This window comes from Talpa occidentalis, unplaced genomic scaffold, assembly GCF_014898055.3.
Source record: "Talpa occidentalis isolate TD23 unplaced genomic scaffold, MPIMG_talOcc4v2.1 talOcc4.5, whole genome shotgun sequence".
In the NCBI taxonomy this organism is placed as follows: domain Eukaryota; kingdom Metazoa; phylum Chordata; class Mammalia; order Eulipotyphla; family Talpidae; genus Talpa; species Talpa occidentalis.
In genome coordinates, this window is record NW_023604861.1 from 39,277,803 (window position 1) to 39,305,196 (window position 27,394).

General features: G+C 37.6%; 1 protein-coding gene and 1 long non-coding RNA gene across 5 annotated transcripts in view; one reads left to right on the plus strand and one right to left on the minus strand.

Moving 5' to 3' along the window:
• The window catches only part of MTRF1 (mitochondrial translation release factor 1), a 30,747-nt gene extending 6,117 nt beyond the window's left edge, over positions 1 to 24,630 (minus strand). Inside the window, exons 1-9 of one of the 4 annotated variants that reach the window (XM_037526933.2) lie at positions 23,446 to 24,630; positions 21,210 to 21,626; positions 17,750 to 17,841; positions 15,694 to 15,775; positions 15,387 to 15,494; positions 11,550 to 11,722; positions 9,375 to 9,492; positions 6,132 to 6,268; positions 3,637 to 3,735 (exon numbers count right to left, since the gene is read on the minus strand). In XM_037526933.2, coding sequence (XP_037382830.1) covers positions 3,637 to 3,735; positions 6,132 to 6,268; positions 9,375 to 9,492; positions 11,550 to 11,722; positions 15,387 to 15,494; positions 15,694 to 15,775; positions 17,750 to 17,841; positions 21,210 to 21,618 — 1,218 coding nt within the window. In that variant the 5' untranslated portion in view covers positions 21,619 to 21,626; positions 23,446 to 24,630. Of the gene's footprint in view, positions 1 to 3,636; positions 3,736 to 6,131; positions 6,269 to 9,374; positions 9,493 to 11,549; positions 11,723 to 15,386; positions 15,495 to 15,693; positions 15,776 to 17,749; positions 17,842 to 21,209; positions 21,627 to 22,042; positions 22,429 to 23,200 lie in introns of those variants that run through there. The other 3 variants (XM_037526932.2, XM_037526934.2, XM_037526935.2) reach the window with 3 other exon arrangements.
• LOC129146953 (uncharacterized) lies at positions 23,525 to 26,208 on the plus strand. The gene is made up of 3 exons (XR_008554368.1): positions 23,525 to 23,769; positions 24,789 to 24,868; positions 26,009 to 26,208. It is a non-coding gene; the product is annotated as an uncharacterized LOC129146953 (long non-coding RNA).
• The last annotated feature ends 1,186 nt before the right edge of the window (positions 26,209 to 27,394 follow it).

Consider the following 27,394-nt stretch of genomic DNA (forward strand, 5'->3'; position numbering starts at 1 on the left):
GGCCCTCTGGTGAATCCTCTCTCGCCTCTGGCCTGTACCCCAGCTCTTGTATAAAAATAAATAAATCTTAAAATAATAATAATAATAATGATGATATGTTTGTATTTATTAGGTCAAACTAAGATATTTTATAACTCTAAATGCTGGTTATCCCACCTCTGTTGCATGACTGAATACTATACAAAGCACCTCTTTTATGTGCCTCTTTTATTTTTTTTTAAAAGATGTTATGGGTCATAAGAATGTGGCCATCTCAGGGAAAACCACCACTACTACCAGAAAAGCTACTGAAAGAATATGGTGTAATTAGAAAGTTACGGCCAAACATGTTTGGCTATTACTGTGTGCTTCCTGAGGAAAGGGAAGTTAGTAAATACTTTCTTCTCTTCAACACAGCTGTTACATTCCTGTGCCTTAAGATAGCCTTATTGCTAAGAAAATAGAGGAAGTGGCATAAGATACAAAGAAATTTCTAAATGTATTAAAAACAAATATTTCCCTTATAAATTTAGAACTTTCATTCTGAGTACAGATGAGACAAAACTGAGTAAAGGAGCTCCAGGAATCACATGGCACCAAGGAAAAGAATTAAAACCTTTTGTCTCCTACCTTTTCCAGGTAGTCTGTCATTAAAATTGGATCACTTTTGCTTTCAATGGAAGCAAAATGGACATTTTTCTGTGTTTCTTCATTAATGTTTTAATGTCAATGGTCCCAGTTAGATGGGATTTAGTTAGGTTTATGTTTGAACTATCTTCACAGGGTCTTTCCCCCAACAGCATAACTGTAACACCTAAATCTAATGAACACATACGGTGGCAAGCATAATTTTAAGATGTACCCTTAAGTACAGGCAGACTATGTGAATATGTAGGAATATCACTCCAGCAACGAGGTGACTAAGCAGATTAAAACTGAGTTAATCAAAAGGAGTATTATCATGTTGGGCCTCATCTAAATAGGTGAGCCCTTAAAAAGCTGTGTGTGAGTCACTCTTTCCTTCCCTTACTGTCTGAAGATCCACTGTCATCATGAACAACACAGCAACTAGCTGGACCAGGAAGTTCATGAGCAACCAGGGGCTTCAGTGACAAGTGGTCATTGATGTCCTTCACCCTGGTAAGGCATCAGTATTTAATACAGAAATTCAGGAAAAACTAGCTAAAATGTACGAGATGCCCCTGATATCATCCTGATATCTTGATTCAGAACCCATTTTGGTGGTGGCAAGACAGCTGGCTTTGGCATGATTTACAATTCCTTGGATTACACAAAGAAAAATGAGCCCAGGGCCTCCCCGGTGGCGCAGTGGGTTGAGCGCCAAGCTGTGGTGCTGTCCGCAGCCTCTGCAGCACAGGTTTGATTTCTGGCTGGCCAGGAAGCAACCTACAAGGCACGGTAGACCTCTCCTGTCTTGCCCGCTGCTCCCCTTAGCTGTGCTTTCTGCCTGTTCTGTTCCCCACTCTGGCTCTGTGAATCCTCTCACCCTCCCTGTCTCTGACCCATACCCCAGTTCTTGTATAAATAAATAAATCTTAAAAGAAAAAAAACGAGAAAAATGCTATTGTTTAAAAAAAAAAAGAAAGAAAGAAAAATGAGCCCACATGTAGACTTGCAAGGCATAGCCTGTGTGAACAGAAAAAAAAACAGGGCCTCCCCAGTGGCGCAGCAGTTGAGTGCTGGGCTGCAAAGCTGCCCGCAGCCTCTGCAGCGCTGGTTTGATCCCTGGCTGCAAGGCGAGGGTCCCACATGGCGCGCAGACCTCTCCTGCTGCGCCCGCTGCTCCCCTCAGCAGTGTGTTTCGTCAGTCTGCCTGTTCTGTTCCCCGCTCTGTCTCTGGTGAATTCTCTCACCTTCCCCCCGCTTCTGACTGTACCGAGTGCTTGTATAAATAAATAAATCTTAAAAAAAAAAAAAAAAGAAGTTTAAAAAAAAAAGAAAAGAAAAAACAGCAAAAAAAAATTCAAGCAAAAAAAAGAAAGGAACACAAGAACAGAATGAAGGATGTCAGGGATTGCAAAGGCTGGTAAAAAGGAGTAAAGATTCTGCAGTTACTTTATCTGTGATGATTGTGTAGATTTTTCTTTTTAAATAGAGGCATGTTTTATTTATTTATTTGTTTGTTTGTTTGTTTGTTTATACATGCACTGGGTACAGTCAGAAGCGCGGGAGGGTGAGAGAATTCACCAGAGCCAGAGCGGGAAGCAGAGCAGGCAGAAGGACCAAAGTACACTGCTGAGGGGAGCAGCGGGCGGCAGGAGAGGTCTGCGCGCCATGTGGGACCCTCCTCTGGTGGCCGGGGAGCAGCCGGGGATCGAACCGGCGCCGCAGAGGCCGCGGGCAGCTTCGCAACCCAGCGCTCAACCGCTGCGCCACCAGGGAGGCCCTGTGTAGATTTTTCATGAGAAGATTATAAATTAAAACCTTAAACAAAAAAGGTAAGAGCAAAAAGGTCTGAGTCATTCCTACAAGAGATTCCAAGTGAGATGGGATTCATGGAGGGGACCATATAGCAAATTGCAGGCAATCTTTACCAGTTAAAGGGAATGTAGCTCAGATTTATGAACTATGATAAGCGTGAGAAAATAAATAGGTATTATTTTAAGTCGCTAAATTTATTACACAGCAATAGAAATCTGACATATGTGTATTATCTATATTGTATATATGTTAATACATCGTGATTGAAAAACAGGATTTTGGAATTTAAAAAATAACTGTTTCAAACTGACGTAACGACCATATTTCTTACTACCAAACTAACACAAATATATACAAATTTTAGGGTATTGATTAACATAAACTGGCTAATGATTTAAAATTACTTGGTAATATTTAAGTTATTACTCAACAATTTGATTATACTTTCATCAAAAATATGTTCAACGTCACTTGCAATCAGGGAAATGCAAATCAAAACTACAATGAGATACCATCTCACACCAGTGAGAATAGCACATACTAAAAAAACTAGCAACAACAAATGTTGGCGAGGGTGTGGAGAAAAAGGAACTCTTCTGCACTGTTGGTGGGAGTGCAAACTGGTCCAGCCACTATGGAGAGCTGTGTGGAGATTCCTCAACCTACTAAAGTTAGAGCTTCCATATGATCCAGCAATTCCACTCCTAGGTATTTACCCAAAGGACACAGAAACATCAATTCCAAAGAGCACCTGCACCCCTATGTTTATAGCAGCACTGTTTACAATAGCTAAGCTTTGGAAACAACCCAAAATGCCCAAAAATAGATGACAGGATCAAGAAGATGTGGTACATATACACCATGGAATATTACTCAGCATTCAAAAAAGATAAACACATGCAATTTGCAGCAACATGGATGGCGCTGGAAGGGATCATGCTCAGCGAAATAAGCCAGAAAGAAAAAGAAAAACACCGGATGGTCTCACTCATAACAGGAATCTAGGAAACCTAAATATGGACCAGGAAAAAGAATAACTATAAGAAAGAAAAAAATCAAAATCAACAAACAACTATGAACCAGAGACACTCTTTGAGGGGGAGGGAAAGGAGGGATTGGGGTCAAATCGGGGTTGCAATTGTATGGGGAATATAAAAATAAAAATAAAATAAAATAAAAAAATAAAGATTCATAAAGCATACTCAGTAATATTACCTTAATATCCCGAGTTTCATATGCTATCCTGTGGTCAGTGACTCTATCCTGGGTGAAATTATATGTCCGAATTCTTTCTGACTGGGCTCTTGTTCCCACCTGTGCCAAACAAAATCATGTAAACAAAATGACAAGGAACACAAGTGGACGGAAGTTAATATCTAAGATTACAGTTTGTAAAATTTAGTTATAGAATAAGAATTATTTTTGTGTGTGTGTTTCAAACACTAAAAACCAAGTTATCTTTCTATACCGAATAGTTCTTCCTCCTGGTTTCTACAGTGCTCTCTTTGATCAAAGCAGAAAATTCTGACATTTTGCAATTTAACAAACATTTCACGGGAACTTACAATCAGCCAACCTTTGATACAGACCCTGGGAGAGAAACTAATTTCAGCCCATCCATTCTCTAACTGCTCACTTTGAATGGTTTCAAGGATCTATTATATCTACTATACAGATAAATTCTATTATCTATCATTCAAAAATTCCTTATTTTCACTTACATTCCTGTAAAAATCTTCTCATTCATCTTCTACTTTTCTGGTTAAATTGTGTTGCCCAGCTTAGACTTCCTGATACAGTTTTCTGATACATTTTCTTCTTTACCAAGCAGACACAACTCAACTCAGCATTCAAAACACTTCATAATGTGGCCAATTTTCCCAGTGTTATTTCTGAAAATTATGTGAACCTCTATTATGCCACTTATTATAGCATACCATTATTATGTGTGTGCTTAAGTCTGCTAAACTATCATCTCAATAGAGGCCCTTTCTTAATACTCTACTACCATTTGTGCCTTTCCTGGTCCCAGCAATTGAAATATATTATCTTCCTTCTTTGGGACCCCATATACTTGGACACTTCTTCATGGTATGCACAACTTGCCTTATACTATAGTTGTTTGTATTCTTAGTCTGATCATCTCCCCTATCTCCAGAGTACACAATATACATACCATTCTTTCTTATACATTTTAAGATTAAAAAAAAAAAAAGACATTTCAATAAACAATATGAAACTAAACTCTTGAAGAGCTGATAATCAGAATTTTTAAATATTAAAAACTCTAACCTCAAATATACTAAATAAGGAATTATGCATTTTGGAACATTCCCCAGACCATCCATTGTACAACCAACCAGGTTTGGAAACTACTATTTCAAAGGACCAAATTAAGGCCCAGGATTGCATCCAGACATTCCCTACTCTGGGGTAGGGCCTAGATATTTACAAAGTTCTTTAGGTGATAAGTGGAATGAGAGTTGAGACCTTGGTATAATACTTCCATATAAAAGCTGCTATCTACACTAATTGAAGAAAAAATCCTAAACATTAGAAATAACTGAAAAATTACATACAGGTGGTATAGGAGACAAGGTTTTTGTTTTTTGGCACCTCAAGCCAGATTAAAGAAAAGAGAAACACAATTTGCATATGGCCATTCTTGAATACTTACCTTAAAAACTACTATGTAAAACATCTGATGCCAAAATGTCAAATGACAGGTAAGTTTCTATGTGTTTTATTAATTCAAATGTGGCAGAACTGATGATGCTTCTTATTACTTACTTGCCATGAAGTAATGGTTTTTAGATGAGCATCCCTATTTCCAAATGTATATGCTGATGTTACTCCACAAACTGGGAGTACCATAAATAAAGCATTACTATATTATTTATCCTGACAGTTTTATAACTTGCAACTGAGAATATGTGGGTAAGGAAAGCTGAAAGGGCAAAAGTGTGAAAAGCCCAGGACATCGAGGCAAAAAGGATAATTAATGTTTAGCTTCGTACAAATCATTATTCTAAAAAGGTCATAAAATTGTCTAAATTTACTGTAAGTCACCTCTCTGGAAATAACACAAAACAGTTATTTGGGGATTCTACTTTCTCTTTCAACCACTCTCAAAGACAAACTTTACCTTCTTAGAATGTAAATCATACTACACTTGTTTTACTTAAAATAATGACACCTTTACTTTGCTTAGAGCTTCTCTAATTATATTGTCTGAGTAAATTATAATGTGCATGTATATAGTAGACACCAATAAGTACAATAAGTACCCCTTGTTCCCAGATTCCAGCAGTAAAATTCACTGTTACCTGTCTTTTACAGCTTTATTTGTTTCTGATCCTACATAGAGTTATAATAGAAACACTGTCTTTAAATAAAAAAATCTAAAACTCTCTTTTTTTCCAGAGATTTGTCTTTTAAACCAATTTCCTCTCAAGTCAATTCTCATATAAACCCTGGAGGGAAATAACTGGGAAATAATTTTTAGTTTATGTATGTCATATATTATTTGTAAATTGGCATGTCCAAGTTTAGCCATAATCTGTCAGTTCATATGCATTCAAATTATTGCTTGTTTACAAATGAAAATGTTTCTCTAAGATATTACCATTCAATCAATAATAAATACTACATTTGCCATCTAGAATGATGACTATTTGTAGCTATTAAATTATTACACTAAATAATCTTACCTGCAGTTTTCTAGCACTTTGTTGTTGACACTTGTCTTTTTCAATAATCTGCTGGTAGAGTCTAGCTCTTAATACACGCAAAGCTATTTCTTTATTTCTTATCTGTGATCGTTCTTGTTGACATTCTACTACAAGTCCTGAAAAATAACAGGGATCAGAGGTAAATTGCAGCTTCCACAAATCAAATTTAGATAGAAGTGAGGAACACTTTAAAGGGGGAAATATGCATTGGGACAAGATGACAAAGGATTAAAAATATTTTAGACTTAGCACACTTTGCAAATTTTACCTGCGTTACGATAGTAATAGCTGTAGATGGTAGTTAGATTCTGATATCTTTTTTTTTTTTTAAATTCTAACAGGTTTTTTTTTTTTTTTAAAGATTTATTTATCTATTTATACAAGCACTGGGTACAGTCAGAAGTGTGGGAGGGTGAGAGAGTTCACCAGAGCCAAAGCAGGGAGCAGAGCAGGCAGAAGGACCCAAGTACACTGCTGAGGGGAGCAGCGGGCGGCAGGAGAGGTCTGCGCGCCATGCGGGACCCTCCTCCAGTGGCCGGGGAGCAGTCGGGGATCGAACCGGCGCTGCAAGGCTGCGGGCAGCTTCGCAGCCCCGCGCTCAACCGCTGCGCCACCAGGGAGGCCCAGATTCTGATATCTAAAAGAGATATTTCAGATTATAAGCAACATCTGTAGATGCTTACGCACTCCCCCCCTCCGCCACCCACCCGACCCCACCCCAGGCACTCTTTAATTCCTGGAGCTCTGCCTATCTGTCCTTGCTCATTCAGACACTGCCAAAGCTCAGCAAAGAGCAAGGTACTGCCACCTCTATGCCATACTGCTCTAGACTGTCTTATTCAAATAGCACTCACCTTTTCCCCTTTCAGTCACCAACACAGAGCTGATCTTTTTTTTTTTTTTTTTGTGGGACCCTCGCAGGGGGCCCGGGAAGGAACCGGTGCTGCAGAGGCTGCAGGCAGCCTCGCAGCCCAGTGCTCAACCACTGAGCCACCAGGGGAGGCCCCAGAGCTGATATTTTTAAAATAACTTTATATACAGAAGCGAATGAAGCTACTTAAAGTCTCTAAAAGGAAGAGTTTATACTGAATCTGTTCCTCAATAGTTTGGGTTCTAAATTCAGCTAGTCAGCACATCCAACTATATACATGTTTTGGCTATCCAATTTCTGGATTTGGGTGGGTTTAATCCACACTACATTACTAGCATAAACCTAGTCCTGAAATGGTGATCCCTGGAGCTTCAGGCTGTTCTAGTCTTAACTTTGTAACAACTACAGTGAGAGTCTTTGTTCAATCCTGTTCACAAAATCCAAAAACTATTAGCTTAGGCCAGCTGCATTCATATTGTGGTAATTATTTTGCTGAATGTTTCAGAAATTTAATTAAAATTTTTGTAAACTCTCCAAAGAAGTTTATATCTTTCAGGCATTTGCCTGGTGTTCGCTTTAATCTAGTATCCTTTTTCTCTACGACCCAGAATAATATAAAAATTTCCATTTCAAGATGGCCAGATATTCATGAGCTTTCATTCAAATGCTTGCCAGCTGATTTTGGTCAAAATACCTTCACTACTCCTCTGGCTTAAGCCAGAATGTTTAACTTAAAACTCTTATGTACTAGCTCAGTAATAATAAACTAGTTAATAAACTCATTACAGAGGAGTATTCAATCCTAAATATTCTCTTAGGTAGGAGTAGAGGATTTGGGGAGAGGAGGGTATGTTGAGTAACAGAAGCCCTATTTAAATAAGTTGCTGGGATTGTTTAAAAACTATAAAATGGCTTTGGAATAATCAGTTTTTTCAGTATTATTTCAATACACTACAGGAGATTCCAAAATCTTAGATGGTAATAGTACTAAGTGAGCATTTAACATATATTTTCTGTATAACTAAAATATCTTTTTGAAAGATTTATAGTTATTAATGAGAAAATATCATGTTTTTATTCTAAAAAGCCTGCCCATTAAATTTTTTTTAAAGATTTCTGAAATTGGGATATATTTTTACAATCACTGACTTGCCATAGCTTAATTGTCTATTTTCTTAATTGGCAGTTAAAAGAAATAATTTTTTATTTTTTTAATTGGCAGGTTTTTTTTACATTTCTTTATAGTTACAGTGATTTTCTTTACTGATCGGTTCTTAGATTAGATGAAATAAATTATCTCTTAAATGTTAAATAAAAATCCTTTAATCTTAAAGTATAGGATGATATAAAAGATTAAATCTGATTAGGAAGAATTAGAATTATCCATTACCTATAATGGAAGAAGGCAAGTGCAGGGACTACAACGGCCCACTTTCCCTCACTAAGTGGTAACAAACTAAAGAGGTCACTTTAAAACATAAAATATTAATTCGTCTTCATCCTTGTTTTGATCATTTTTTAAAAAAATAACTTTTCCCTGTATGAACATCTAACTATACTCCTATAGTACTATTCCTCCAATGGTAGAAAACAGAGCTGTTATAGAAGCAGTAGGTTAGAAAAATTGTGACTCTTCAAGAATCTGTGTGCAAGGAGAAAATGGAAAAATGACATACAGTTCTCACTTTCAATTTTAAACAGGAACATAAATCCCAACCTCAGGATCTTGGGGTGTAAGAAACTAAAGAAAGACAGAGTTCTCTTTGTAGTAGACATTGAAATCATGGCAAGCCTCAAAGTATGAAAAAAACAGACTCAAACAATCAATTGCTCATAATTATGTGGATTCATAGGAGTTAGTGTACCTCCACATGTCTTGCCTAAGGCAAGGTTTAGGAGGAAGTTAAAGGTTTGAGAGGAAGTTAAAGTTAAACAAAATATAAGTGGCTACAAAATAATTTGGCCCAAGGTAAGTTGGCAACAGAAATATCAGTTACTTTGTGCAAAGTACTTTCTGGCTGCCCACAGCATAATTTTACAATCTTTCAATATGTTTTCAAGTATTTTGGCTCATTTTATCAGAATTTTTATTGTCTTTTGCTCTAGCTTTTCTCGTTTTAACTTTCCTCTTAAACTAATTATTACTGAAATGGACTTCTTATAACAATTTCCAATACAGGCTTTGGATGAAACTCACTAAGTACCTAGGAATTCATGGCTTTAGTAGGTAAATTATAGTAAGGGTTGTACAAGGTACCAGACACTAAAACAGTACTATTTCCTTCCAAATGTTTTATGAGACTTGGAAAAAGGGTTAAAAATACAAAAGTAAACCTGTGAATTTTGCTTACCTGTGGGGACATGGACAAGTCTGACAGCACTATCAGTTGTATTGACATGTTGCCCTCCTGCTCCTTTGGCTCGAAATGTGTCTATTCGCAAATCCTTGGGGTCCACTTTCACATCTACCTAGAACAAAAGGTATAGCATATAAGGTCAATTCTACACTCAACTTTAATACTATATTTATTCCAAGATTTCTCAAATAAAATATACTGTTTTGTGTTGACATATCATCACCATAAAATTATGAAATAACTTACATGAAAGAAAGAACCATAAATTCTCTATTCTAATGGATGTTATTTTTGACACTGAGTTAGGATACTATGAGATCAATGAGTTTTACAATCTTTTAAGTTTCATCATCCATCATCCCACAAAGCTACATAGGATAGAATATATCATATATATAAGACCTTTATATATTTTTATACATGTAAAGTTGATCCTCATTATTCCTGATTTGGTATCTGAAAATTCACCTAATCATTAAAATGTGTTCCTCTAGGGCCTTCCCGGTGGTGCAGCGGTTGAGCGCTGGGCTGCGAAGCTGCCCGCAGCCTCTGCAGCGCTGGTTTGATCCCTGGCTGCCAGCGAGGATCCCACATGGGGTGCAGACCTCTCCTGCCATGCCTGCTGCTCCCCTTAGCAGCGTGTTTCGTTGGTCTGCCTGTTCTGTTCCCTGCTCTGGATCTGGTGAATTCTCTCACCCTCCCGTGCTTCTGACCATACCCAGTGCTTATATAAATAAATAAAATTTTAAAAAAATCTTAAAAAAAAGTAAAAAAAAAAAAAAAAGTGTTCCTCTAAATCAGTTATTGTAGCACTTTTTTTTTTTTTTTTTTAAATAGAGGCATGCTTTTATTTATTTATTTATTTTATTTGTTTGTTTGTTTTGTTTATACACGCACTGGGTACAGTCAGAAGCGCGGGAGGGTGAGAGAATTCACCAGAGCCAGAGCGGGGAGCAGAGCAGGCAGAAGGACCGAAGTACACTGCTGAGGGGAGCAGCGGGCGGCAGGAGAGGTCTGCGCGCCATGTGGGACCCTCCTCCGGTGGCCGGGAAGCAGCCGGGCATCGAACCGGCACCGCAGAGGCTGCGGGCAGCTTCGCAACCCAGCGCTCAACCGCTGCGCCACCGGGGAGGCCCTATTGTAGCACTTTTACAGTCATATGCAGACAAGTGCAAAGCACAAAAAATTTAACTTGCTTCATATACACATGTTCCCAGCTGAAGATGAACAAGGTGACACTCTACTTTCCTGGTGAAGATCCTACAAAGTGGCCAAAAAACAAAGATGAGAGGGGGCAGAGTCCTGCAGTACAAAAAGCCCAGGGCTAGCTGGAAGGAATCTGAATCCCAACCATGGTACCTGTTAGTGAACAGCCTCAGGTAAGTCACTTGATGCTTCTGAACCCCATTTTTTCTTTTGTAAAATAAAATAGAATCTATCAGGATGGACTGTTTTAGGATTTAAGATCATAATCTATGGGATACAAGTATAGAAATATAGCTATTTATTTATTTGTTTCCACTAGGAAACACTAGGTTCCTTATGTGCTAAATCAGAGTTCACCATGACATTATAGAACATTATGGGAATCTGTGGTGTATGTGTGTGTGCTCATACATGTACTTATTAGTGAACTGAAGAGACATCCAAAAAGATGTTTGTGTTCTAACCATGGGAAAATTATTTGGGAAGAGTCTTTGCGGATTTAATTCAGTTAAGATGAGATCAAAGGGCCTCCCTGGTGGCGCAGGCAGTTGAGTGCTGCACTGTGAGGTTGTCCGCAGCCTCTACAGTGCGGTTCAATCCTGGCCTGCTGGTGAGAATCCCACATGGCGAAGCAGACCCCTCCTGTCTGGCCCGCTGCATTGTATTTCTTCAGTGCCTGTTCTGTTCCCCGCTCTGTTTCTGGTGGATGCTCTCACCCTCCTGTGCATCTGGCCTGTACCCCGGTTCTTGTGTAAGTAAATAAATCTTTAAAAAAAAAATCAACAATATAGGTCAGGGATAAGTGGGGCAACTTTACCGGGGGGGAAGAGTTAAGGATTTCCCAATAGAAACTGTACAATTCAATCTGAAACACTGAAAATCACAGATTTTTCTAGAAGCTAAGCTTCTCAATACAATGCTCATTGATTAAGATGAGTTTTCATTGCAGCTTCACAAGGTTACCTCATCTGGCTGAGGAAGAACAATGACTGACATTGTTCCTGTGTGAATACGCTGCATCCTTGATGACAGGCCCACCTCAGGGATTCGCTGAACTCGGTGGATTCCACCTTCATACTTCAAATGCTTATAGACATCATCACCGGAAATTCGGGCAGCCGCATGATGCAACCCACCTAGGAAAAAGATATTATCTAGAAATATTAATGAATTATACTTTGAAAGGTCAGGATCCTAAGTGGTTCTTAAGCTAAGGTCTAAATGTGAGGTTAGAGGCTGAGATGAAAACATATACAAAAGTATATTTTCCCAATATAAATGTAATTACAGAAAGGAGCATATCAAGATATGATTTATGATTATCTCTGGGGCATAAAAGAACAGATATTTTTATTTGTATTTTTTTCAATTTTTTTGTTTCTAACTTTCTATAAAGACAAGTTACTTTTTATCAAAACGCTATTAGAAAAAAAAAGCACACTGGAAGTTTTCTGCATTAAACTATCCTATGCAATCTTAGGCAAATATGCCTTACATTAAAGATACTCAAAAAGATATTATTAATTTGATAATAATAAATAAATTTATAGGTCTTCCCAAGTTTCCAAAAATCTACTGAAATTTAACTTTTGCTTATCTGTGGAGCAGAGAGATTATCACAATAAAATCTTAACACCTAGGCTAACTTCTTTTTTTTTTTTTTTAAAGATTTATTTATTTATGCATACAATAACTGGGGTGTAAGCCAGAGGTGTGGGGGGTGAGGATTCACCAGAGAGAGTATGGCACAGAACAGGCAGATCTACTGAAATAAACTGTTGAGGGGAGCAGTAGGTGAGACAGGAAGGTCTGCTGCGCCATGTGGGTTGCTCCCTGGCCAGCCCGGGGATCAAACTTGTGCTTCAGTGGCTGGCGATAGCTTGAGAGCATTGTCTTTAACCCCTGTGCCACAAGCGAGGCCCTAGGCTAACTTCTAATTGGACATGTTTTTTTAAAAATACATTTATTATAAAATGCTATATAGACATAGAAACCATATGAATCATATGGATGATTAAAGAATTCCAAGGTCAAGAAACAGGTCATAGTTATCTGAAAAGCCCTCCTATATGCCCCTTCCCAGTTACAATCCCCTCCTTTTCTCACAGGTAACCATAATCTGGACTTTCATTCTTTCTGCAGTTATAATTTTATTACCTAATACTCAGCCCTAGGCACTACTGTTTAGTCTTGTCCATTAAAGATTTTGATGTCTTTTAAATCTCATAATCTATAGGTTTGATTCTTTCATTTCCTACAAATAGTCTGTTGAGGAATTTGGGCTATTGACCTGTAGAATTTCTCACTGTCTGAGAAATTTTGCTGATTGTATTTTCTTTGTGCAGTTCAATCTGTTCTCTGTATTGGCTGCAATTTGGCAGTTAGATCCAGAGACTGGATGAGCACTAACTAGCTCAAGTCCCTTGGAAATACTACAGGGGGCATATAACATATAATTGTTTCTCTTTTTAGGGTCTTGACAGTCTTTGATGCTTAATGTATCACGGAAATTGTAAAATGGTGATAGTCTAATTCTGTAATTTCTTTCTCACTTATTAGTTAAAATACATTTATAAAGAGACACTTGTACTCTTATAAAATCCTTAACCTAAACTACCTTTTTTTGAGTGCACTCCACTAAGTGTTTCTGGCACAAAATGTTGCTATTAAAAAATGTTGATGGAAATCTCATTTTATTTCCTGTATAAGTCACTGGCTCTTTTTTCTCCATGTCCAAAATATTTTTTTTTTCTTTTTAAAAAATATCCAATAATTTTACTGAGTATGTCTTATTCTAGTGTTGGTCATTTTGGCTGGATATCTTCATATGTGCTCTTTAAATATAAGGCTTCAAATTCATTTTTTCTAATTCAGAAGCGTTTTCTTAAAATATAGATGTTAGTATTTATGGCAGGCAGCCTCAGAGATGACCCCAGTGATCTCTGCCTCCTGGTATTTACCTTTAGTACCCTCTCAGATAATCTGACAGTATTTTCTCCAAACTAATTATAATAAGTAAATCAAAATTTAAAAATTATTTTTATAATTTTAATGAAAAAAGGCTTATTCTTTGTCTTTGATTTTAAAGTTGTATTAGTGAAATATTTCAATTTTCCCCTTTTTTAAAAAAAAGCTCTTTATTTAAAAAAAAATCTTTATTCTGCCAGTGACTTAGTATATTTAAAAGAAAGGATTCCCACACATTTTTTTAGGTATGCTCTATATACCTGGAACAAAATTGCTCTTCTTCATTTATTCTTAATATTAGACATTATCTCTGTGCTAACAGCCATCAAGTATGTCTCCTCAATTCTGTTCTCTCACCAAATCTGGTTACATAACTTCAACATTTATTGAATATTTCTAAGTGAATGCTCGCCATTACCTCAATCTACATAATTCAAAAACTACTTACCATTATTCTTCCCAAATGAATTCTGCCTTCCAACTTCTATTCCATTCAATGGCATGAATGAATGTCAAAATCTTCCTGGCTAGAAAGATTAGAACCCCTTGAGGTTCATCTCCATTGTGTCAGAATAGACTAGTGGGATACAGTGGCTCTCAATAAGACAGACTTAAATTCAATCCTAGGATTGCTATAATTATTGTGTGAATTTGGGTTAGTTCATATTCTCTAAGCCTAGATCTTCATCTATAAAATGGGATTAACAGTACGTATCTCAAAAAAAAAAAACCTCACAGGTTAGAGGATCAAATAATCTATATTGCATATAAGATATCAGGCAAGCAACAGCCCTTCGGGTATTTAGTCAGTTACCAAATTTTGCCCATTCTTCCTTTAAAGGTTTCTCACACATTTCCCTACTCCCAATTCTAACTCTTAGTCCTACCTGAACTATTCTAATAACCTCTCTGCAGTCTGCCTTAAATATAGTCTCTTTGATCTATCCTGCATACTGTTATCTAAATAATCTTACATATATATACACACATATGTATGTTACATCATATTGTAATTAATAAAGTCTTCAATAGCTCCTATTCCTTAACAATCAAGATCTGTTCAGCTTCTAAGGCTGTTAAAACTGTACTCACTCAAAGCTATTTCCTGTTACTTCCCATCACAGTATACTCCAGATAATCAGCTTTATTATCCTCATATACACTAAGATCTTTCCCACCACCATGGTGTTGCTCAGGTGATTTCTTCCCTTGGCTGTTACTACCATTCCCTTACCCACTAGCTATATTTAAAATCTGTACCGAGCACAACTTACATCAACTTTCAGACGAGTTAGGGGGCAAAGAGAGGGAAAGAAGATTACTATCAGATTTTCTGATTTAACATACTTGAGTATCTTAAAGTTTAAGAAAATGCAGTTATCATTATGTTGTACAATTTTTATCAGCCCAACAAAAGTGGAAACTTTTTGAAAATAAAGACAAATAATTAATTTTTTCTGTGTTGCCATGAAAATCTACTACATCATTAACCACATAGTTTAACTAGTAATATTTTCCAACTGTACCACATAAATAATAAAGTTCTTTGGGATAAAAACCTTAATTTATCTTTTTAACAAAAAGCAATGCTTTTCAAGGAAAGGTGCATATATATCCTCTCCAGTGAAATTTTCTATAATTCAGATTTTCCTTCCTTCCCTCTATTCTACTAGCTAAGAATTCACCTATAGTAAGCTACTGTCATAGTATTTGATGAGCCCATGTCACATTATACAGTAGATATAGTGAAAATGTTTTTTAAAAAAGGACAAAATGATTCTAATCAAAATCAGAAATAAAATAATTTTCAGTATCATCTATGGATGCGCCTACCATAGTCAGCTGGTGTATAATTCAGAAGTTCAAATTTCCAGTGCTTAAAACGTGAATAATTCTGGTACATGTCAAATACTTCCCGGGTAAACTGTTGGCAGATATCACCTAAAAGAAAATACATAAAACATCCAGTCAGCAGAAATGTCTAAGAGAACAATTACTGGGTATAATAAGCCCCTTAGGAAAGGAAGAGTAACTATTCCAAAGTGAAACATATTTAACCGATTTTTACAGTAATAGCGTGTCAAATCAAGGTAAAATATACTATTTTTCAGATCATTCATAGTGGAATTATTTTACAGACCTCCAGTAGTTCTTCCAGATGTCACCTCTAAAATAACATCATTTTTGTCGTACTTCTCCTTTGGCACTAGAATCTGGAAAAGCTGCAAAAGGAAAAAAATCAGCTTTAGTGTGCATACTTTCCACAGCATACTAATATACTTGAACTTAGATAAAAGGACCCCAAACATCAAAAAAATCAGTAATTAACAAAATCATATAGCATCCCAATGAGATCTAGTCCTAAGATACTGTATTAAGTAGAACTAATTAGACCTAAAATAAGTAATCAACAATTCATGTTAACAATGAAGTTACTTTTCATGATATTCTCTACAGTACTATCATATTATCTTAATTTTCTAAAATGCAGAAGTTTAGATCAAAGTCTAGAGTGTTCCATTCAATTTTCTTCAGATTTTGCCTCTTATTAGTTCCAAACAATAGCTTCTTTCATCTAATAAATGAAGTAAAGCTTTGAATACCTTCATTTGGAGAAAATGAGGACTCTCATATATGAATGAGTATTCATAAATGACAGCAGACATCAGGCCATGTGCTGTATCTTTTCAGTGGAGTCACTCAGTTTAGACTATGTTGAGCACTCCTAACAAAAGGCTCAAATTGTTTCTTGGCTGTCACAAGGAAAAAAGGGGCTTTCTAAGGGCCCTCTTTGGTGGCACAGCGGTTAAAGTCTCAGTGCTATCAAGCTCTCACCAGCCACGGCAGCATGAGTTCGATCCCCAGCCAGGGAGCTGACCTACATTGAGCAGCAGACCTGTCCTGTATCACCTGCTGCTCCAGTGTATTTCAGTCAGTCTGCCTGTTCTTCTCCCCACTCTGTCTCTGGTGAAAACTCTCACACCCTGTACCTCTGGCCTACACCCCAGTTCTTGTATGCATAAATAAATAAAAATAAATCTTACAAAGCAGGGAGGACTTTCTAATAAAGAAAGTAACCAGGGCCTCCCCTAGTGGCGCAGTGGTTGAGGGCTGGGCCGCGAAGCTTCCCGCAGCCTCTGCAGTGCCGGTTCAATACCTGGCCACCGGGTGAGGGTCCCACATGGCGCCCAGACCTCTCCTGCCATGCCCACTGCTCCCCTCAGCAGTGTTCTTCGGTCCTTCTGCCTGCTCTGCTCCCCGCTCTGGCTCTGGTGAATTCTTTCACCCTCCCGCGCTTCTGACTGTACCCAGTGCTTGTATAGATAAATAAATAAATCTTAAAAAAAAAAAAAAAAAAAAAGAAAGTAACCAACTTCCTCTCGGAAGAAAAGGGAAGCAATTTGGTTATTACTGAAAGGTCTTTCAAATCAAACAAGCACCTACTTGTTACCACTCTCCTTATTGTCTATTCAAATATTCCATCTCTGCTAGAACTGACACAGTCTGCAGGAGAATTAGACTGAGTCAGACGTCTTACTTCTGCCATTGATTAGCTAGTTAAATCAGTGGTACATAATAACTGATACCTTTGCCTCACCTCCCTCAACCTTTCCAGAAGCCCCTCAACTAGATTCCCAGAGTAGGGAAGACTGAAGGTAAGGGTGACAAATATGACAGAGAGGATCATGATTATAGTTCTGTTTTTCAATGTTTTAAACAAGTCATTCATTAAGCTAGGAGCTAAAGACTTGTGGTAATTAACTGTCATTATATCCTTCAAGTCTCTCCATTCTATCCAGTTTGCAAATTCTTTAATCTTTAATTAAAATCACTCCACTTTCTAAGACATAAAACCTTGACCAAAAAAACTTGACAGTCCCCCATGGTAAATGAAATTTATCAACCAATGTTCCCTTTCTTGAAAATTAATAGATTCAGCTTTGTAATATATTTTTGCTTGGGGTTGGGGGTGGAGGTGTATATGTGGGGAGCGGGTTGTTGTTTTTATTCTTTGACATCATAATTTCTTCCATCTCATTTTGTAGCAAATTACAGCACTAAAATAGCTTGATCATTTATTGTAAAAGACTTAAAAACTGGTGTATGTAAAATACTTCAGTAAAACATTGTCTGCCAAGGACAGTATTCCCTTATATTAACACCTACTGAGATTAGTATACCTCTCAAAAACATACCTCATTGTATAACATGTTGATTTTTTGAGCAATGGTTTGCCTTTCTTCCAAAGCAAGTTCTTGTAACTGTTTTTCATCTTGTTTAATTAGACCTATAAGACAGCAAAAATAGATAATGGTAAAAATTTTCAAATACAGAGAAACTCCTAAATATCTATCTAATCTCTGTCTACTAAAATTTAGTTTAGTTGTAAAGGAAAGGGATAAAAGAACAGATAGATATAGTTGAAAAATGTCAATGAGTGTTTGCTAAGTATATCCAAAACTGTCTGTGAGAAAAGAAGTATGATCTTGCTCCCAAAAACTTGTGATTTGAATGTCTGCAAAAAATTATAAAAATTAGTGATTAGTCAAACAGTTTTTAAAGGTTAATTAAATATGAACTCAGATAAGGTAAATTTGATAGTAAATTGACGTTATCACTTTCCTGTCTCAAGATAATAGCGACTACTTAGTACACTGAGTAATTTAGCATAGCTACAGTCAGAAGTAAAAATGCATGTAATTTTGCAATCTCTTAATATGTTCACATCTAGTAAACATTTTTTAAAAACAGTGTGAATCGGGGCCTCCCTGGTGGCGCAAGGCGTTAAGCACCACACTAAGAAGCAATCCGCAGCCTCTGAAGCATGAGTTCCATCCCTGGCCAGCCAGGGTGCAACCCACATGGCGAAGCAGACCTTTCCTGTCTCGCCTGCTGCTCCCCTCAGCAGTGTATTTGAGTTCTGTTCCCCACTGTGTCTCTGGTGAATCCTCTCATCCCACTGCATCTCTAGCCTGTACCCCAGCACCTGTATGCATAAATAAATAAATCTTTAAAAAAAAAACAACGGTGTGATTCAAACAAAACACATCTTAGTAACCTTTGCTTTATGGAAACAATGGTTCTTTTCACATCATTTCAAAATCTTATGATGCAAAATTGTACTCGGTTTGGAGGTCAGACTACAAGTGGTAAATTTATTGTAATCATCTAGGATGAGATATAATGAAGCTACAAATAATGGGAAAAATAAAAGGGAACTCGTGGAAGAGACAAACGCTACTGGACTCTGAATTATTGTGCAGTGGATAAGAACAGAGTTTTATTGCCATGTCTTGACTGACTTCAAGTCAGTTTTGACTGACTTCAAATCCTTGCTCCTCTCCTGATTGACTGAGCAACCTTTAGTATTTCAACTTCTCATCTCTTTCTTCAACTATAAAGTTGGGATATGAATAATAATTCCTATCTCATAAGGTTATTGTGAACATTCAAATGAAATAATATTTGTAAAATATTTAGCTTATACCTGGCTCAGTAAGAATCAGTCCATGTAGCCATTATCACTATTATTATAAAACAGCAGAATTGTAAATCAGGAAGTGACTTTAGAAACAATGTTATCCAATCTAGTAATAGGGAAAGATGTTATTTCAATATAATTTAGAAAGCATTTAGTAAACTCCTATTGTTATTACTATTGCTTTCCCAAAACTAATTCATAAATTGAGTGGCCTTATGCAAAGAAGTTAAAGGTTAGGTGGGATAATTCTGATGCCACTAACAGTAGGCAGGGAAATGTAAGGCTTAGGGCATCCAGGAGTTTACAAGTGTAACTTGACTGGCCTTGACATTTCATACTTCTTTAAGGCTTTATGAAACAGACTGGAGCACAGTCAAAAATTTAGGAACTAAAAGGCAACAGCAAAATTAGGATAAATATTGAATACAAAATTAGCCCATTGTGCTTTTCTCTCAGCTTCTATATATTTTGAAAAAATTTCCTGAGAAAAAATGTTAAGGCATATTTCATATTAAGAAATACTAAACTTAAAAACACTCTTCATATCATAGACAAAACTAACTCAAATAGATCTAGATGTAAATGTAAGGACTAAAATTATAAAATACTTGGAAGAAACACAGATGTAAAACTTTATTTCCTTGGATTATTTAACAGCTTTAGCTATGACACCAAAAACAAAAGCAATAACAGAAAAAAAGACTGGACATCATCATACTTAAAAAGTGTGATACTTTGGGCAACCCAAAGAATGGGAGAAAAGTTTTGCAAGTCATGTTATCGGATAAGAAACTTATAGCTATAATATAAAGAATCTTATAACTGAAAAATAAAAACTCAATTTAAAAGTAGTCAAATGGTCTAAACAGTCATTTATCCAAAGATGATATACAAATGGCCAGTAGGCACACAAAAAGATGTTCAACATCATTAATCAGGGAAATGCAAATCAAAATCACTATAAAATATCACTTCATATGCACAAGGATGACTAGAATCAAAATGGCAGATTATATGGGTTGGCCAGATGTGGAGCAACTTAAACCTTAAGGTGAAGAGCTAACCTCTTAACTTGGCATGTAAAAGGATGCAGATGCTTTGGACAAACAGTCTGCCAGTTCCTCAAGAAGTTAAGCATAGATCTAACTGCGTCTGAACAAGAAATTGAAAGGTCTAAAATATCATAGGAGTCACAACCTATGTCTAAACAAAATCATGTACACAAATGTTCATAGCACCATTGCTTATAATAATGAAAAACAATAAAATTCAGCAATAAAAAGAAATGAATTCAAATTCATATTATAATATATGCACAAAATTCTATCATATTGAGTTACTTTTGTATATGATGTCAGAAATACAAATTCATGTTATAATATAGATGAATCTTAAAAACAATGTTAAGCGAAAGAATCCCATCACAAAAGGCAACATATTATATGACTCCATTTACATAAAATGCCTGAAATAAGTAAATCCATGCAGACATAAAGCAGACGAGTGGTTGCCTAGGGCTGGTAGGGAAAGAGGGAGTAGAAAGAATCAACTAAGAAGTTCAGTTCTTTTAAGACCTCTAAGCTATAGGAACTGTATCTATGACACTTCTATTTAGGATAGAACTCAATAAAGGTCTGCTCATAAATTAAATCACCAAAGCAGTTAGGTTTAGTAGCAGTTTAACTTTAGTAGGTTAAATACTTCACCCAGAACATAGTACTGCCCGCATAAGTGTAGAGCTTATTTGTAGGTTTTTTTTTTTTTTTTTTTAAATAGAGGCATGTTTGTTTGTTTATTTATTTATTTGTTTGTTTGTTTGTTTTTGTTTATACATGCACTGGGTACAGTCAGAAGCGCGGGAGGGTGAGAGAATTCACCAGAGCCAGAGTGGGGAGCAGAGCAGGCAGGCAGAAGGACCGAAGTACACTGCTGAGGGGAGCAGCGGGCGGCAGGAGAGGTCTGTGCGCCATGTGGGACCCTCCTCTGGTGGCCGGGGAGCAGCCGGGGATCGAACCGGCGCCTCAGAGGCTGCGGGCAGCTTCGCAACCCAGCGCTCAACCGCTGCGCCACCGGGGAGGCCCTTATTTGTAGGTTTTTTAACAGACTGAGGTCAGCAAAGCTTTTCAACTTAGGAAATCAATTCTGTAATGGTAAACACAATATATTCTACCTACTTGTACACATTGAATCTAATTCTTCAATTGTTTGTTCTGCTTCTTGAATTTCTTGGTAAATGGCTGCAAGTGGTGCCAACTCAGCATGTCTTCGATGCAAGGACTTTCGGTCCCCTTCGTCCACAGAGAGATGCTGCAAATGCTGATCAAGTGTTTGGTACTCCTTACTCAGGTCTTCCATATACTTCTGTAGTGCTCTATGCTTCCTGGTATCTTGATGACAACATCTCTTGGACAAATTCTTCTTTAACAGATGATAGAGAATGCAATTCCTGTTTTGTCTAAAAACCAACAGGCTTGTATCAAGATGAAGCTGTGTAAATTGATGAGAATGAGGGTGGATGTGGCATTGGTGGTGACCATTAAGAGATGGATGTCTAAAAAGCCAACCAAACAGATGACGATTCATCTCAGCATCTGAAATATAATAAACATAATGCAAATAAAAAGTAAACTCTACAGATGTAATAAAGCTGGAAGGAACTTAAGAAATATTGTTTAGTTCACTGCCTTAGTCAGTTCCAAACATAGTCCCCAAATTCTGTAACCCACCAAAAAGGAAATAATTCTTCAAACCTCTGAATATAACATATTAAAATAAATGACAGCAGTTCCCTACCCACTCAATAGGCACGATTAACAAAATGTGTATAGTGTAACTAAAAAATATATCAGCAGAATGGGTTAAATTTGTTATTTTCCAGAAAATATCCAGAAATATCTAGAACCTAGAAGTAAGCATGTGAACAAGCACTTGAAATACCTGAAATAGTCATGCAAACCCTAAGTGGTTCACATTCTTAGATTTCTAAAGTTTGAAGGAAACATATTACCTATTTTTTGTCTAATTCTTTAATTCAGCTATCATAGGAAGTCAAGTAACTTTAAGCATGATTATTCACTCAGCTTGATAAAGGCAAAGCTTGTCTGTTCATTGTTCACTGCTTTCAATTCTTCAATTATTCTTCAAAGGTGCTCTCTTTTAGCTGAGATTATAAAGGAGGAGAACTTCAAACATTAACAAACTAAATTGGACAATGGTGATAATTACACTAAATTAAAAAAGCAGAATATAGAACAACATAGCCTCAGGATTTTCTACAATTTTTGGTATACATACATATTAAAGAGGTGCACAGGGTATACTGAAAAAAGGAAACAGAAAAAGAAGTATGCCAAAATGTTAACAAAATGATTCCTAGTTACAGGATTATGGATAGGTTTTGCTTGCTATTTTTCTAGCATTTAGTGTTTTCCAAGTGTTCTATCCATATAGCACTTATTACTTTTACAATCAGGAAAGAAAGATTACTTTAAAAAATTGCAAGTTAGATGAAATGGGGAGTGTACAATAATTATCTGTTATACTCCCCTCTAACAGAGTTGAATAAGAGCTAACATAGGTACACAATGGTTTTATTGAGTGAGAAAAGGAAAAAACAATGGGTTCTAAGAAAAACACTTTGCCCCTAAATCCAAAGGTTCAGAGATAAAATAAAGGTTGAAATTTATCAAAATCAACCTCTGTCTCTAGTTTTTCTATCATACTAGGAAGTACATTTATATATTAGCTCACTTGATAAATGTAAACTAGTAACGTGACATCATTATCTCCTGGGAAATAAAACATTCAGGATGGTCTCTAAAATATTAAAATTTGCAGCTTCTACCAATGAACTATAACATACTAATTGACATTTGGAAAGGTCTGTGGAAGAATGCACCAGACAGAAGTTGTAAAAGTTACAAGTTCCCCAGCAGAAATATCTGTTCATCATCTTTACATCTAGCCTTAAACAAATCAGAGGTGTTTCCAATTGAAAATGGTTAGAACAAAAGAATGGCAAGCTTTTTGTTAAATTTGTCAAAAATTTTCATTTTGGGAACGGTAGTAGAACCTACAACTCTAGAGATCAAGAACCTCAAAGTTAATGAGGGGTAAGTGGAGGAAGGAAGCAACCAAGACGTTCCCTCTCTAGGGTTATCTATACCTGAGATCAGCAAGTCTCCCCCGTCACCTACCAGTGACTGGAATACTCTCGGTGGCAGATACTATTCTAGAACACTCCTTAGCTTCGGCGTGACTGACACACAGCACGCGCGAGAACCACATGTAAACCATACTGTCTGACTCCGTTTAAGGAGTACACCCGTGAGGAGGCGGTATGGTATAAAAAAAAATCTGGAAGGGAAAAATACATTTTAAGGTGAGAAAAGAGAAAAGAATTGTGAGTACCTAAGAAAAAGAAGGAAGGACGTTAATTTTCCTTGCTGAGGTCGGAGAGTGATCACGTTCACTTCCGGGTTCACTTCCGGGTTCACTCCTCCTGGGTAACTTCTCCGGTTCCTCCTCAGCGGGACATTTCTCTAGAGCAGTCTTCCTTGGGTTTGCTTAACAATGAGCTGAGAAAACGCTAGAGAAAAATGGCAAATCGAAAAGAAAAAAAAAAATGACAAAGGAAAATCCCCACAAGAGGACCACGCACCACACGTAGCCGCAGCCGAGCCCAGGCGGGGATGGGAGACTGTGTCCAAAGTGCAGAATGAACTACAAGTCCCGGTAGGTCACCGCTAAGACTCCTGGGGGTTATAGTTCATTACTCACCGTGTCCCCAACCCACACGGGTATGGGAGAGGGTGTCCCGACTGCAGAGTGAACTACAATTCCCGGCAGGTCGCCGCTAAGAATTCTGGGGGTTGTAGTTTATTACTCACCGAGTTCCCGACCCACTCTCTCTTTTTAGCCCAGATAAGTACAGCTTTTGGTTTTCGCTCTTTTAGTCAATCCCAGGAGCGAGACTCTTTACAGTTCTCATTAAGAGACCTGTACATGTAAAATACATGTTATATAAAATTACAAGTTTCCTTATATATGCAGCGATTAAAGGAGTTTTTCCTGGAATTATTTTCATGAGGACCCTCTTGTCATCATTCCACAAATTAAAGGGGTTTTCCATGTTAATAGTTACACTTTCACCTTTCATTGATTGAGAAAATAATAAGTTAAGGAGACTATAAATCTATATTTTTACAAATCATAACGCTCCTTCTCCTCCCCCTCACTCCCGTGTAACAATATGTAAGTATATATACATATCTATAATCATTAAATGTGGAGATATATACATATATAGTGATTTTATAGATATTACACACACTTACAGACTTTAGGGGCTTAATGTGGGTTTATAGCTTGAAAACCACTGATTAAAAAGGGAATTACAAAATCCAACTGGTGAATAATTTTAAGAAAATATAAAAATATTGCCTTATTTTTAATATTCCAGGGGAATACAATCCTTGGTAATCACATCTATAAGTTCTTTCACCTCCGTGCCTCAATATTTCTTCCTGAAAAACAAATGCAAAAATAATCCCATATTACTGACTTCTATAGGATATTTTCATAGGTTATTACCACATACATAAAAAGGAGAATTCGACACAAATATAAATATCATTTATTACTTACTTCAAGGTATCTACTTTTATCTACTGCATCTTAGATAATGTTCTAAGTGGCTTAAACCTACTAATTCGTTTAATCCTCACAACAATCCTAAAATAACTATTTTGCAGAAGAAAAAAGGCACAGCGAATTTAAACAACTCTTTGAAGATAAAAGAACTAGTAAGTGATAGAATGCAGATTTAATAAAGGTAATCTTTCTTAATGATCTGTAGCTCCTAAGCGCTTATACTGTCTCACTTCCTCCCCAAAGGGAAAACATTCAATCATTCATTCAATAAATATTAAGCACTAGCGTATTACTCACTGTTCCAGACATGAAAGCAGTGCATAGAATAACAAAAATCTTTGTAAGCACAGTGCTTGGGCCTCGCTGGTGGCACAAAGGGTTAAGATGCAACCTATGGGGCCTCCCTGGTGGCACAGGCGGTTGAGCCCGCACTTTGAAACTGTCCGCAGCCTCTGCAGCACAGGTTCAATCCTGGTCAGCCTGTGAAAATCCCGCATGGCAAAGCAGACCTCCCCTGTCTCGCCTGCTGCTCCCCTCAGCAGTGTATTTCGTTGGTCTGCCTGTTCTGTTCCCTGCTGTGTCTCTGGTGAATCCTCTCACCCTCCCGCGCATCTGGCCTATACCCCAGTTCTTGTATAAATAAATAAATCTTAAAAAAAAAAAATGCCCCTATGAAGCTATCCCCAGCCCCGGCAGCACAAGTTCAATCCCCAGCCGCCCAGGGAGCTACCCATATGGTGCAGCAGACCTCTCCTGTCTCTCCTGCTGCTCCTCTCAGCAGTGTATTTCAGTCAGTCTGCCTATTCTGTTCCTTACTCTCTCTGGTGAATCCTCTCACCCCACCCCCACACCTCTGGCCTGTACCCCAGTTCTTGCATGCATAAATAAATCTTAAAAAAAAAAAAAAAGCACAGAGCTTTTATCCAACAGGGAACAAACTCCAAAGGATTCACATAACTCATTCTCCTAAATTATCCAACAAAATCCTTTAATTCTGTATTTTGATTTGTGAATGCATATATAGAACTTTAATGGTATATGTAAAGCTTGATTCTCCTTAAAAACAAGCCTACTGCTATGGACTGCATTGCATTGCCACAAAATTCAATGTGTAAATCTAACACACAGTATGACTACTGGAATTTTCTTTGAGGAGATAATGTAATAACCTTTAAGATTAAATGAAGTCATATGGGTGAAACCATTGATCTGCTGGGATTAATGTCCTTCTAAGAAGAAACACTAGAAAGCTCTTTCCTCTTTCTTGTCCCATACCCCTCCCCCTCAGCCTTCTGTTTCCTTCTTCCCCACCTCCCTTCAGGAGCACAAAGATAACATGAGCATACTGCAGAGGGCAGCAACTGTCTTCCAGGCAAGAGAAGAGGCCTCAGAATGAAACTTACCTGGCTGCACCTTGATCTTAGACTTACGCACCTCTGAAACTTGAGAAACAAATGCCTGTTAAGTCATCCAGTCTATGGCATTTTGATATGGCAGCTCAAGCTAAGAAACTTACATAGTCTTGAGATATACATAAAATTTTATGTGCTTTATTTTATTCCTCAATTAAAAAAAAATCCCTAAAGATATTTATGCTTGGTACTGTAAATACTGCTTGCTATTTCATGTTATTTAAGGGAAATATAGCTATAGCTATATTTATTAATATGCAGGATGTCTGCAACATATCATTAAGTGAAGATGCATCTTGAAGAAAACTAGCAAACCATTTCATTTTAAATACATATGTAATATACATTTAAAATCCGGCCCAGGGCCTCCCTGGTGGTGGAAGAGGGTGAACACCGCACTGTGAGGCAGTCCACAGCCTCTGCAGCAAGAGTTTGATCCCTGGCCAGCCAGGGAGCTACCCACATGGCACAGCACCTCTCCTGTCTCGCCCACTGCTCCCCTCAGCAGTGTATTTCAGTCAGTCTGCCTGTTCTGTTCCCCACTCTGTCTCTGGTGAATCATCTCACCCCCCGCATCTCTGGCCTGTACCCCAGCTCTTGTATGCATAAATAGATAAAATAAATCTTTAAAAAAAATAAAAAATAAAATCCTAAAATCCAGCCCAAAGTGATGCAAATTCACAAAAGAAAAGTTCCCTTGAACTATAGTTATCAAAGTCACTAACGTGGGCCCTCCCTGGTGGCGCAAGGGGTCAGGATGCACCCTATATGAAGCTATCTGCAGCCATTGCGGCACAAGTTCAGGCGGGGGCCAGGGAGCTACCCACATGGCACAGCAGACCTCTCCTTTCTCCCCACTGCTTCCGTCAGCAGTGTATTTCAGTCAGTCCACCTGTTCTGCTCCCCATTCTGTCTCTGGTGAATCCTCTCACCCCTGACCCCTCTGGTCTGTACCCCAGTTCTTGCATACACAAATAAATAAATGTTAAAAAAAAAAAGTCACTGACATTTCAGAAGACTGGAGCAATGTAAAATCCAAACTGAGTCAGAAGTCTTTGAGGGTCTTCCCAGTGGCGCAGCAGGTTGAGCATAGCGCTGTGAGGCCATCCATAGCCCCCACGCCAGTGCGCTGGTTCTATTCCTGGCTGGCGCAGCAGACCTCTCCTGTCATGTCCACTGCTTTTCTCAGCAGTGTATTTCAGTCAGTCTGCCTGTTCTATTCCCTACTCCGTCTCTGGTTAATCCTCTCACCCTCCCACACCTCTGTCCTGTACCCCAGTTCTTGTATGCATAAA